The 12983-nt window shown below is 46.1% G+C and overlaps 1 protein-coding gene across 2 annotated transcripts in view; it reads left to right on the top strand.

Moving 5' to 3' along the window:
* Nucleotides 1-11618, top strand: part of TKTL1 (transketolase like 1) — a 28427-nt gene extending 16809 nt beyond the window's left edge. For both annotated transcript variants that reach the window (XM_005701740.3, XM_005701741.2), the window contains exons 8-13: nucleotides 2646-2802; nucleotides 4273-4403; nucleotides 6859-6942; nucleotides 9095-9191; nucleotides 9316-9435; nucleotides 10692-11618. In XM_005701740.3, the coding sequence (XP_005701797.1) occupies nucleotides 2646-2802; nucleotides 4273-4403; nucleotides 6859-6942; nucleotides 9095-9191; nucleotides 9316-9435; nucleotides 10692-10864 (762 nt within the window). In that variant the 3' untranslated portion in view covers nucleotides 10865-11618. The remainder of the gene's footprint in view (nucleotides 1-2645; nucleotides 2803-4272; nucleotides 4404-6858; nucleotides 6943-9094; nucleotides 9192-9315; nucleotides 9436-10691) is intronic.
* The last annotated feature ends 1365 nt before the right edge of the window (nucleotides 11619-12983 follow it).

Raw genomic sequence — 12983 nt, 5'->3', positions numbered from 1 at the left:
CCCTGGCCCTATCAGTGTTGGAATCTAAGCCCCTCTGTTCAGTAAAGCAGGTCACTGCAATTGTAAGGATATGAGCATTTTTCAGTGGGTCTCATTAACCTATTTCCATTTTTAATGGAAAAAAAAAATACAACTCATTTTTCTGAATTGAGCCTCAAAAAGTTTGCTTCCCTATGCATTGATTCTTTCAACCAGCAACTAAAAAAAAAAAAAAAAAACCTAGTAAAGAAGCAGCCACCAAGTGAATAGTGTCCTGTGCTGCCAGATAAAACTGGTGGCTACAGGGAGAGCATGACTAGGGCCAATCAGGAGCAAGCTCTCAGAAGAGGTGACATTTAAACTGAGACATAAGTGACAAGGAGTCCGTCACACGCAGATCCAGGGATAGCATTCCCAGCAGAGCGCCCAGCTAGCTCTGCTGCATGCCCAGATTGGAGCTGTTCAGGGAGCAGAAGGAAGGGCCTGAGACTCTGGTATGGAGAAGAGCTTGTTGAGGGAAGTGGGGTAGTGGCAGGAGATGACAGCTTGGACCAGGTCAGTAGCTGTGGGGTTGGGGAGATGCAGACTCATGCAGGGTAGATGACCTGGTATAACCAAGGCTGGCAATAGGGCATAGGCCAGAGCACCTGGGAGACAGACAAGACTAGAGCAGGAATGGGTTTTGGGGACATAGGAGCCCTCGCTGAGCCCTGAGGGGTTAGACTACCTCTTAGACTGGGGGTAGGGGTTCCAGGTAGGTCAGAGGATAGATCATTTATCTCCAGATGTGTTTGCTTTCCAAACCGCTGAATGTCTTTTTCTAAGTAGATCTAAAAGCTTTATGTTAACATCTAAATTTTTCATTAAATTTTTTAAGTTCACATCTAAATATATCCTTGGTATCTAGATTTAACTGATGCCGAGGATGTAACTTCCCATATATTGTAGTTTGTGACACTCGAATACTTAAATCATCCAGTTACACGAAGGCTCTCTTTGTCAGAAATTAAATGTTTTTCTACTTGAATTCTTACTTCCATTTTACTTCTTATTCATGAAAGCCTTTTACTGTTAATTCTGCAATAAACTATGCATATACATTGATGGTTTTTAAAATTTGTTTCCTACATCCACAGGCCTTAGAGCATTACCATTTTTTTCTTCTGGATTGAGATATGGCTATAATTTTTAGCTTGTGTAGCAGTAGTTAAGTACACTTATTAGAGCTAGAATGAGATAAGATTCAGAACAAAATCTATTTGTATTTAAATGATGTAAGTGCCAGAAAACCTTATTCAAGTAAATATGGTGCTGGAAAGAGTAAAAATTTTGTTGCAGCAACGTCATTCAGTTCATTTGAATCCCGTTCCAGCTACAAGCCAAAAATCACACAGTGATCTTTCATGTCCAGTTGTTTGTGGAAAATTACTTGTAAAGGATTGACACTTCAGTTAGGTTCTCTTTCAGTTTTGTTAGAAGAATTGGAAAACCCCTGACTTACAGAAGGATTTGTTATCCAGTCTTTTGAGCTTTGTAGTTTTTCAAGGCTGCTGTGATTATTTCAAATTATTCTTTCTGTTTCTGGAGCTCTTATATTCCAGGATGTTGCCCCACTGAAGGAGCAACCCGAGGTGGGTGAGAGTATACATTTTGGCAGTTAGTTGCTGGGAGGTGATTATCAGGGAGACAGTGGGAAGGAGGCCCTGGGCCCTTTCCCTAGCAGGCAGATATGGGAGTCAAGGATCTTGATGTTGAGACCAGCCACAGCCATGCACCCTTTGAAAGGTCTTTGTTTACCTCTGAGATACTCATCTTCTAGTTTGAAGGCCACCAGGGTGTGTGAGCCTGGCTTTGCAGGAGAGGTGAGCAATAGAGAGACAGAGGAGACCTTAGCATCATGCAGATCAGAGTGACACCGTGGGACCCCATGCTGGTTCCCTGTGAAGGGGGCAGATGAGGAGGAGTATGGCACTCAGCCCCAGGACTTAGTCCAGGTGCACCTCCTGGCGGCTCCAGCCGGGGAGGGAGCAGCAACATCCAGTGAGGCAGGCAGTCCCTAGTGCTGGATGCTCCTCAGAGGTCAGATGTGATGCAGAGGAACTCAGGCGACCTCTTGCATTTGGCAGCTTCCAGGTCCCTCATGGGGATGGCGGCCTAGATGAAGGAGAACGTGCAGAAAGTGGGAAATGAGAGAGTGTGCAAGGTTTTCCTGGGAAGGAGAACATGGATGAAGGGCAGAATCTGGAGCAGGAGTGCAAGGGGAAATTGAGGGAGAAACTGAGGTAACGTGGGAAGGGAGGGGACAACTGCATGGTCAGAGAGCCCCTTGAGAAAGCAGGAGAAGGATGAGATTCAGCAGGGTGGGGAGAGGGGACAGAGGCAGGAGACGAGGAGAGTGGGAAGGAGACCCACAAGGACTGCAGGGCAGCCTTGAGTGTCCCGAGGTTCCCCAGCTTGGATTTGAAGAAATGGGGCCATGACTTCAGTTCCTCTCGTTTCTGGCAGTGTTCAGGGGACACGGTGAATTTGCCAGGTTTGGGATTTTCCCAGGTAGGTGGCTGGAGGAGGGGTGTGGCGAGGTGAGGGGGTGCAAAGGATAGGTGATCCTGAGAAGCATACACTCTACACTGGGAAACAGGTTCTGATTCACCTTTTTTGTGATGCAGGTGAGTGTGGCGCTGGGATGTGTCACCCGTGGTCGCACCGTGGCTTTTGCTTGCACCTTCGCTGCCTTTTTGACCCGAGCCTTTGATCAGATCCGGATGGGAGCCATCTCGCAAACCAACATCAATCTTATTGGGTCCCACTGTGGGGTGTCCGTAGGTATGAGTTCTCAATGCCATCATCTTAATTGCCCTCCTCCTTTACAGAGAAAGATCAGCATGTGAGCAGTTGAACTGCCCAACATAGAGTTCTGTGATATTAGTTTGATTATTTGTAACCTGTTTTTTTTAAAGGGCCATATTGTGTTTCAGAAGTTCCAGAAACTGGGTAACTTTTTAGCTGATCTCCTGGTATTACTGCAAAGTGCCCATTGTTTCAGTCATTGAGAAATACTTATCCTGAGTGCCTCTTCTGTGACAAGCCACATACTAGGTAGTGATTGGGCCACTCTGGCATCACAGAATTCTTTCCTGCTGTTTGGTTGCCTTAGTCTGAGTTGGGACAGACAGCTTGCCAGGGCTCTCCTGGGATAAGCAGCCTGGTCAAGTAGAATGGGAAGCCTCAAGGCGCCCAACATCGGGGCATTAACTGTGGATGGGAAACAGGGAAGCCAGGAGGAGGATGGAGGTGTGCGTTAGCACTGGATAGAAAATGGAACGAACCTGTAAGAGCCTGAGCAAAGATGTCAACATCGCTGACAGGAGGAGGAGTCCCAAACTGCATGAGAAGCAAAACACCAGTGCCCAATGGTTTCTTGCCTAGGAAACATCTGGGAGTTGTGTTTGTGGAGGATAGCAATGGGGACTCTAGAAAGATGGGGCACCTGACATGCCTGTGGCAGGGCAGGTCATCAAGGTAGATGTGACTGACAGCTGACCCTTGCTGCCAGAAGGCTGGAGGGGAGGGCTGGAACTGCACGTCTGGGTGTTGTCCCAGGGACTTCCAGGGAGAGCTCGACTGGCAAAGGAGACTATGGGTGGGCCAGATTCAAGGGAAGAGAGGAGGGCCTGCACAGGGGCCTCTCCTGGGGCTGGGTGTAAAGTCAGTTAAAGTCAGCCAAGTGGAAAAGTGGTTCTAAGTCCAACCCAGAAGAACTGGAGTTCTTTGAAGAGACAATGGTCCCAGGCCAGGCAGTGTCCACGGTGACAGTCTCCTTCCTAGCTGGAAGAGCTCAGACACCCTGGTGTACGTTGGGTTACATGAAGTCCCTGAGTTCCAACAGTACCCCCAGGGCACCCCGAAGGTATGTTCTATAATGCTCAGCTACTTTGAAAGCCATGAGAAATGAGAGACCACTGGAGTCTGAAAACTTTCATCTCTTGATGGAAAAGGTAAAAGAGCAGAGAAGAAACAACAGAGTCTGGAGGGACCCTCCTCGGAGAAGAGGACAGGGGCAGAGACCTGGTACTTGGAAGAGAGCATGGGTCACCTAGGGTAGCAGTACCAGTCACATGAGTGCCAGATGCTGGCGAGGCTCGAAGCCAAGAAGTGGCTTCTGCTGTGTTGCTTACAGTGTCTGTAGCGACTGCTGGGATGGTGGCCCCCATGGCAGACAGCACAGTCACTCATCCAGTGGAGGGCAGGCTCCTACTGGGGTCTCTTTGTTGAGCTATGGTTTTGCTTTCTCAGGTGAAGACGGCCCCTCCCAGATGGCCCTGGAGGACCTAGCCATGTTCCGAGCCATTCCAAACTGCACGATTTTCTATCCAAGTGATGCCATCTCGACAGAGCATGCTATTTTCCTGGCGGCCAATACCAAGGTATTTCTTAGAAAACACTGGTACAGACAAAAAATGTGTCTGGGCTTTGCTGCTAGTTTGGTACTGATGGTTTGATATTACTTTTCTCATCACAAAGGTAATAGATGTTTGTTACAGGTAATTTGGTGGCTTAGAGGTTAAAGTGTCTGCCTGCAATGCAGGAGACCTGGGTTCAATCCCTAGGTCGGGAAGATCCCTTGGAGAAGGAAATGGAAACCCACCCCAGTATTCTTGCCTGGAGAATCCCATGGACGGAGGAGCCTGGTGGGCTACAGTCCATGGGGTTGCAAAGAGTCGGACCTGACTGAGCAACACACACACACGTAATTTAATTGTAGGCTTTTTTTGGCTGCACTGGGTCTTTGTTGCTGCACAGACTTACTCTAGTTGTGGCAAGTGGGGCCTACTTTCTAGTTGTGGTGTGCAGGCTTTTCACTGTGATGGCTTCTCTTGATGCAGAGCATGGGCTCTAGGGCGCACACGGGCTTCAGTAGTTGCAGCGCATGGGCTTAGTCTCTCTGCAGCATGTGGGATCCTCCTGGTCCAGGGATCTAACCTGTGTCCCCTGCACTGGCAGGCGAATTCTTAACCACTGGACCACCAGGGAAGTCCTGTAGGATTCCCTTTAAAGATAGCGCCATTACCCCATTTGCATTGTAAAAAAAAAAAAAAACAGTGCAGAACAAGGTCAAACTCCCAGCGAACTGTATGGGGTGAAACTTAGGTCAAGAAGAGGGGGAAACTGGGGGGCTCTGGGACCAGGAATCCTTGGCAGAGCCATGGAAGTGGGCTCCAGTGACAAGCCACCAGGTTATGGGTGTTAGACACAGCCTGTGTGACTGCCACCTTGTGATAGCCAGAAAGCTGGAGAGTTGCCAGCTGCAACTGGAGATGAACCCTAGAATCCCCAGCCCTGGCCCACCCTCCTCAAAAACTGCTTAGAAAGGTAAAAGTCTGACTTCTGCCCTGCCTGCCCCTCCTGAAGTCTCACCCAGGGGCATCAGTTGGACACAACCTGGCTCCTGTCCAGAACCCAGCTGCAGGGGCTTCCCTGATGGTTCAGTGGGTAAAGAATCTGCCTGCAGTGTAGGAGACACAGAACCCCGCAGCTGTAAGAAAGTTTAGGGAACAGAATCTTTACCTTTCCAAACTCTCCAGCTAGCAGTCACTGGACTCACCTCACCACTACCACCCCTCAGCCCTGCACACAACCCTGTGCACGGTTGAGATGGGTCATGCAACATGCAGGTTCCATTCCTGGCATTTCCAATGTGTGTGACACGTGAGTTTCTTTGACACTTTTTTTCTTTATTTTTTAACCTAAGTGGACTCACACATGGTCCTGTACTTGGTGTATCCTGGACATTATTTTATGTCTGCACATACAGCGCAAGCTCATGTGTGCTGCAGTATCTTATTTGTGGAAAGTTCAAAAGAAACATCAGAATAGAGGTTGCTTCTTGGGTGGGAGAGAGGCATGAGGGAACTTTCTGGGCAAGTACAAATGCTCTCCAGACTGAGGAGACAGATACATGGTGTATAACTTGTCAGAATTCAGGGTGTGCTCCACTTAAGTAAATTTTACCTCCTAAAAATGTACTGAACAGAAGTGGTTCATAGCATGTAAATTAACAAAGGGAAGCAGTATTTCTAAATTAATGTATGTTTACCATGTTATGATTTGAATATGTATGTAAATCAACAATTTGGTTCTCAGGTGGCACAGAGAATTCGCCATTTCCCCCTGTCAGGGGATCTTCCCAATCCAGGAATTGAACCTGGGTCTCTTAGGTCTCCTGCACTGGGAGGCAGGTTCTTTACCACTAGTGCCACCTGGGAAGCCCCGTAGACAGAGGAGCCTGGCGGGCTACACAGTCCATGGGGTCACAGAGTTCAACATGACTTAGCATGCATGCACACAAATTAACAAATACTCTATAGATATTTGAGTATTTGTTTATAGTTCTATTTATATGTTCAAGGTGATGACGATGAAAAGAACTGACATCTTCTCATTGGAAGACGAGTAATTTTATGTTCTGGTATCTAAGGTATTTCTAAGAATGAAGTATTACATGCTGTTGTGACAAAAATTGCTTACCATTATGTTTTAGGGTTTCTATTCAAGGTAAGTAAGTGCTCATGCCCCGAGTTTATGTTTGGTTGAGACAGATCGGTGTGTATCTGAGGAAGCTTTCCCAAAGGGGTGAGCATGATAGCATGGAGAGCTTGTCACTGGGCATCCAGCAGCTTCCCTCACAGGCTTTTGCCTCCTGATCAGTAACACCTGACCTGTTGCCAGTGGTTAGAGATGGTTATCCCTCGCTCCAAAATGCACATTGTGTTTTTCGTACTAAGAATTGTTCAGTCCTTCCCAGCTTCCTTTTAAGGTTTATTAGTTGGAAATTTAGTTTTATTTTCTAAACTGTGGCTCTGGTATTCATTTACACCCTAGGGGATGTGCTACATTCGAACCAGTCGGCCAGAAACTGCAATTATTTACACCCCACAAGAAAGCTTTGCGATTGGACAGGCCAAGGTAAGGCCTTAATTAAGTTCTCCTGTATCTTCCAGTATTAGTTTGTGTTGGGAGCACTGTTCTTTACAGCCAGAGTTAGGGGCCCCAACAGTTGAGGCTTCATTCTTCCTTTGTTCTAGTCTTTAAAAAAAATCATGATATTTCCCTGCTTTTCTTCAGAAAGTAATATTCTGCCAATGTCAGCCTGAACTTAACTTTTCTCCTTTCTGAAAGGAGTCTCTGTTGAACCTTTAAAGATAAATAACTTGAAGACTCTTGAGTTGCTTGGCTGTACGTTACCACAGACAGCATCAAGCTAAAAAAATAATAGAACCCATTTCAAATGAGTAGTAGATCTGTTAGGTTCTTGTTTTGCCCATCAGAGGCCAGGAATATAACAAAAGTGAACCATCTTGCCTCTGGCCATTGTGTGGCCCTGAGGTTGTCTTTGTGGGATGTGGCCACACCTTCAGCCCTGCTGGGTGCTTCCTGTCTCCTTGAGAAAGCCTTGGAAGCACAGATAGTTAGCAGCTATATTTTGAAGATGAGGGACAAAGAAGGGTGAGTAGCAAGCCCAGTCAACAACCTGCTGTCTATGGGCCTGCCTTTCGGAGTTGTGCACGCAGAAAGCCAATAGCATCTGTGGAGAAAATGCATGATTGTCCACCACCTAGAGGGCAGGCCTTACAGACGTTTGGGCATGTTTTCTTCCTGACTTTTTCTAGGTGTATATCTTAGTTGAGATCATGCTGCATAGGACTGTTTTATGTCCTGCCTTTTATCTTATAAGCCTTTTAGAATACTATTCTTAAGTATGTAAAAGAATGATAGTCACTATTAAAGGAGCAATACATGACTTCCAACTTGATTGATAAAGGACTAGGTTGCACCAGAATTCACAGTGGTAGTGCTCAGAATGAATAAATGAGCCCTGAATAGCTTTAGTGCCACAGGAGAGCAGGTATATTCAGAACAGTTCCTAGCCCCCCATAGTTTCATTCCACTGAATGGAAAAGCTGAACTATTCACTTCAGTGTGAAGTATAGGTGCTATTGTTCCATGGACTCCCACTCAAGGCCATCTGTTTGCCTCTAGGGGTGGCAGGGAGGGTGTCTCGGTGACAGCCATGTGGTTTTCAGAGTTTTCACATCTCTCTTGTCTTTTTTTCCCCATGATGTTTGTCCTGTCCTGACAAAATGAAGTAAATTTCCTGATGTGAGTTAAATTATGTGTGATGATATGCATGGCATGAATAATTCAAGGCTGGGTTTGCAAAGGGGCATATAGGGGTGTGTGTGTATATTTACATATACATATATTTACATACACAAAGGCTAGGACATTCTTAAAGGATGGGGCAAGTGGTTTGAAGCCCTAGATATCTAGTCATAGTGGTGCTTATGCTACAGGGAAACCTATAGAGAGGAATGCAATGCAGACTAATTTCAGATGCCTTTGGTTGGGTGACTTTGAAAGAAACAAACCAATGAAAAACAGAGCAGAGAACCCTATCTGCTTACAGACTAGCAAATGGTTGGGAGCATGGGCTTTGAATTCATACGGGTCTGGCTGTTGGTCTCAACCCTGCCCTGGGCGAGTTCCTCGTGTTCTCAGGTTTGCTTTCCTCAGTCACAGAATGGGCCCACTAATGCATGGGTGTCACAGGGCACTTGGGCATGCAGGGTTCTTGGCACAGATCACCCCAAGATGCTCTCAAATAGCCCTCATTAGCACGTTCATCATCAGAGTCCAATCTGCATGGATACCTCCAGAAAGAGGTCTAAGCAGTCCAGAGGTGGTGCCTTTTCAGATCCCTTGGTGGCGGTGAGTCCACACTAGAGCAGATGGGCTGTTGAATTTGCTTCTGGTCTGTCTTTCACATTCCAGTTGGAAATCCACCTGCTTTAGTAAAGGGTCATTTTGCATACTGTAAAAGAACTTAGTGATTTGGCATTGTAAATCATGAGGAAAGGTAGACAAATTTGTTAAATAAACATGAAGTGGGGCTTATTAAAGAGAGCAGTCCTTATTGGTCAGTGTGCTGACTCAGCCTTTCGTATAGTGAACTATGAAGCACTGAAATTGGTAGGTTAGAGAGAGCAGACTGTCCTCCACCTTGAGACTCAGTCTGTGTAGTAAGCGCAGCATTTTTGTTTTGTGGGTGCAACACCAGGTCATCCGTCAAAGTGTAAACGACAAGATTATGGTTGTCGGAGCTGGAATTACTTTGCATGAAGCCTTAGCTGCTGCTGATGATCTTTCCAAGCAAGGTCAGTTGGGGGTTGCTGAACACTGAAGTTCGGGCTGGAAGAGGTTGGGCTGCCTGTCTGCCCCAATGCATCTTTTTAGTCTAAGTCTGCTTGATACACTAAGCTGGTTATTGCTGTTTTCTAGATATTTCTATCCGTGTCATTGACCTGTTTACTGTTAAACCTCTGGATGCTGCCACCATCATCTCCAATGCAAAAGCCACAGGTGGCCAAATTATCACAGTGGAGGATCACTACCCAGAAGGTGTGTGCAAGCCTTAGGGGGGACCATTTTGAAAGTCTGCTTTGGTGGAACATGTTTCGTTTTCCTTGACCAGAAGTATGCCATGACCATGGGCAGTCCCTCCAGCCGACCACTCACCCTGTATTACTTGCTCTTTGCAAGGCTGTGGGTCTAGGGTCTCTTGCCCATCTATACTGGCTAAGGGAGGTCCCATGTCCATCGTCGTTGGTGTGTGCTCAGCACAGTGTGCCCTGCCTGGTCCTTGGGTGGCTCAGTGGCAGTACAGAGGAATGTCTAACTTGGCATTGTGGCGGGAGGGATCGTAAGAAGCTTCACAGTTGCTCTTGTATATTGACTGATTCATAGTTTGCCCCCTGCAAAAATGCAGACAGTACCTTGCAAGCAGAGAACATAGCAAATGCAGGAAGTGTGACCAGGGAGAGGGGGCTGGGCAGTGTTCGGCCTGGGAAGGTCAGGTAGGGCAGAGGAGTGAGTGAGGAGCTTCATGTGTTCGTGTGTCAGGGGCTCCAGAGCAAGCCCGTGGTCTGCAGGGAAGCACTCTCCAAGGAAAGGGCACACACCGGGACCCCCAAGGGCAGAAGACACGGGTCAGGGGTGAAGACTCCCACACCTTTGGTTTCCTCCCTGCCTCCCTCCCACCCCCCTCCCTCCTTTGGGGGTCCCCCAGCATGCTCCCTTAACCAGCAGCAATAGGTGCCCCCCTGGAGATCTAGGGAACCCACTCCAGACTCATTGCCGCGAGTATTATTGAGGGCTGATGGCTGCCAGGCACGTGCCAAACTTCCCAGCTCCCAGAGGAAAGCAGGTGAGCCCCACAAACCACACTGTGGTGCCAACAGCTGAGGAACAGAGACTACTCTTGGCAGTAGGTAAAGTGTCTCATTGATGTCAAGGACTCGTACCAGCCTACTGCCTGGGCACCACCCCCAGGCCAGCCTTGCACACCGGCCTTTCTGAAGTCAGCAGCTAATTCTTGGGCTCCTGACAGGTTTGAGAATCTGAGCTCCAGAGATCCTTGTGTCCATGGAGCCCCAGTGGAGATAACCCCTGCCATAAGTGGGGCTGGAAGCAATTTTAAGACTTGCACTTTTGAATGAGAACTCTTCTGGCCAGTTAGGGAACGGTTGTTTATAAATTAGTGCCTAGTGAGAAACATTTCTCCCTGGGAACCACACATTCAAAGGTCTCTACATGATGGGGTTTTGAGGCTGACTGACTACTTCCAGAATAGACGCTAATATCCCTTGCTTCTCCAGGTGGTATCGGGGAGGCCGTCTGTGCAGCCGTCTCCTTGGAGCCTGACATCATGGTCCATCAGCTGGCAGTGTCAGGGATCCCTCGGAGCGGGAAGCCCAGTGACCTGCTGGATATGTTTGGAATCAGTTCCAAACACATCATATTGGCTGTGGAACGAATTTTAATGAAATAGCTTAGCTGTTGGCTTTGACCAACAGATTGGCTTATTTACCTTACCTTACATTTATGCTTGTTGCCAAATGATCACTTAAATCTATGTTATTGTGCTTTATTCTTTTTAAAAACAGTGCAAGTTAACTGCTTTCTTGTTAAGCCATAACTATGTATACGTGTATAACTCTTACCTTTGAATCATTAAAGTGGATTATAAGATAAAGTTTGAAGTGACAGAATAGCTAACAAAACAACCACCTGATAGCAAGTTTTCTGATGAGACTAGAGATAACTGGGGTAGAGACCAACATAAGGTAACAGTTTCTTAAATGTGTGCATTTTCCTCATAAGTTAAAAAAATGTGAATTGAATTGTAGACTGCAGTCGCCCAAGTTGGGCAGTGTTATACCACCATGCTGCCCACTGATGGCCCATGCATGAGGTCAGGTGCTGCTATCCTACCTGTAGCCTTCCAGGTACTGTGTGACTGCAGTTGATGGGGAATTTCCTCTGGTGTTTGCCTTCATCCCTCCTCTCCCGTGCAGAGGCTGTGGAGCAGCAGTGAAAGCTCTTAGGATGTCCTGTGCTGTTTGAAGTGACTGTTCTGTGAAGAGAGGACACGACTAGGTCTGACCTCCACACTGTGCTCTCTGGTCAGATCTCAGGAATGTCTTATTTACCCAATGACAAAGCCAAACTGTTAGCTCAATTGTACTCATCTACTGACAGTATTAAAGTTGACGTTAATAAAGCAATGAAGAACTGGCTAGCTGTTTGCTTTGCTCTGTTTGTGCCTTGTATGTGTGATTTTGTTTGTATGTGTGATTTTGTTTCTCCTTGATAAAATCCTAAATAAGGAAGAAGTTGTTCTTTAAACCAGGAGAGAGATCCATGTCCCCAACAGGCCCTGGAAAGGGTAGTAGGCAGGAGGTAGACCACTAAAGGACAGTATGCAGCCTGAAAAGCCAGCCCTGAGCCAACTCCTTATTTTAGGTCAGAGCATTTAAACCATGTGGTTGGAATACAAGAGAATACCTGCTAGATAAATGAAAGATAGACCAGAGCTTCAAAACTGAAGTTGGCTGGATATATCTGGTATGTCATGGTCCTTATTTCTATCATTCTCACTAACTGGTCATCAAGGGGTTTTTGTTCTAGAATGTGTGGTAGAGATGGAAGAACCAGTCTGCCACTGAGTCATCTGCAGGGCCTAGTCTTTCTGTTCCTGGCTTTTTTAACTCACTAAGCTGGTTCCCTGGCCTGTAAAATTAGCATGATAGTTAGTATGCTTATTTCATAAAACTTCAAAAACTTTAAAAATAGTTGATATAATTGATAGAAAATATATCGAATGTATCAAAATACAAAATTATTTAAAAATACCAGGGACTTCCCTGATGGTCCAGTGGCTAAGACTCTGCACTCCCAATGCAGAGGGCCTGGGTTAAATCCCTGGTTGGGGAACTAGAGCCCACATGCTGCAATGCTGCAAGTGAGTCCTGGTGCAGCCAAGTAAATATTAAATAGTTGACATTTTTCTATAAAAATAACAGTTGATTACAGGGTCATACAGAAAATTGATAGAATGCAAATCAAAATTTTACCTCACTTAACTGGACATCTCACATTCCATGCAGTTCACCCATTGAAAAATACATTTTAGTGGTACTTAGCATACTCAAAGAGTTCTATAACCATCACTGTGGTTCATTTTAGGACATTTGTATCACTCCAGAGAGAACTGTACCCCTGAGTAGTCCGTCCCCATTCACTGTCCCAGCCCCTGGTAACCACTCGTGTTTACTGTTTCTAGGGATTTAACATATTCTGGACAGTTTGTATGAATGGCATCATACAGTAATGTGACCTTTTTGTCTCCTAGCTTCTTAGCATAATGTATTTCAGGTTCATCTACACTAGAGCATGTTACAAAATTTCATTCTTTTTTATGGCCACATAATAGTCCATCCTCTGTATAGACTGTTTTGTCCATTGGTTTGTAGAAATCTGGATTTTTACTTTTTGTCTATTGTGAATAATGCTATGAACATTCCTTTTCAAGTTTGTGGATTATAGTTTTACTTACATTGGGTGTATATAAAGCTAGGAGTTGCTGGGTCATGTGATAATTCTGTTTA

Source organism: Capra hircus, unplaced genomic scaffold (genome assembly GCF_001704415.2).
Source record: "Capra hircus breed San Clemente unplaced genomic scaffold, ASM170441v1, whole genome shotgun sequence".
Classification (NCBI taxonomy): domain Eukaryota; kingdom Metazoa; phylum Chordata; class Mammalia; order Artiodactyla; family Bovidae; genus Capra; species Capra hircus.
This window is presented reverse-complemented; position numbering and strand designations above follow the sequence as displayed.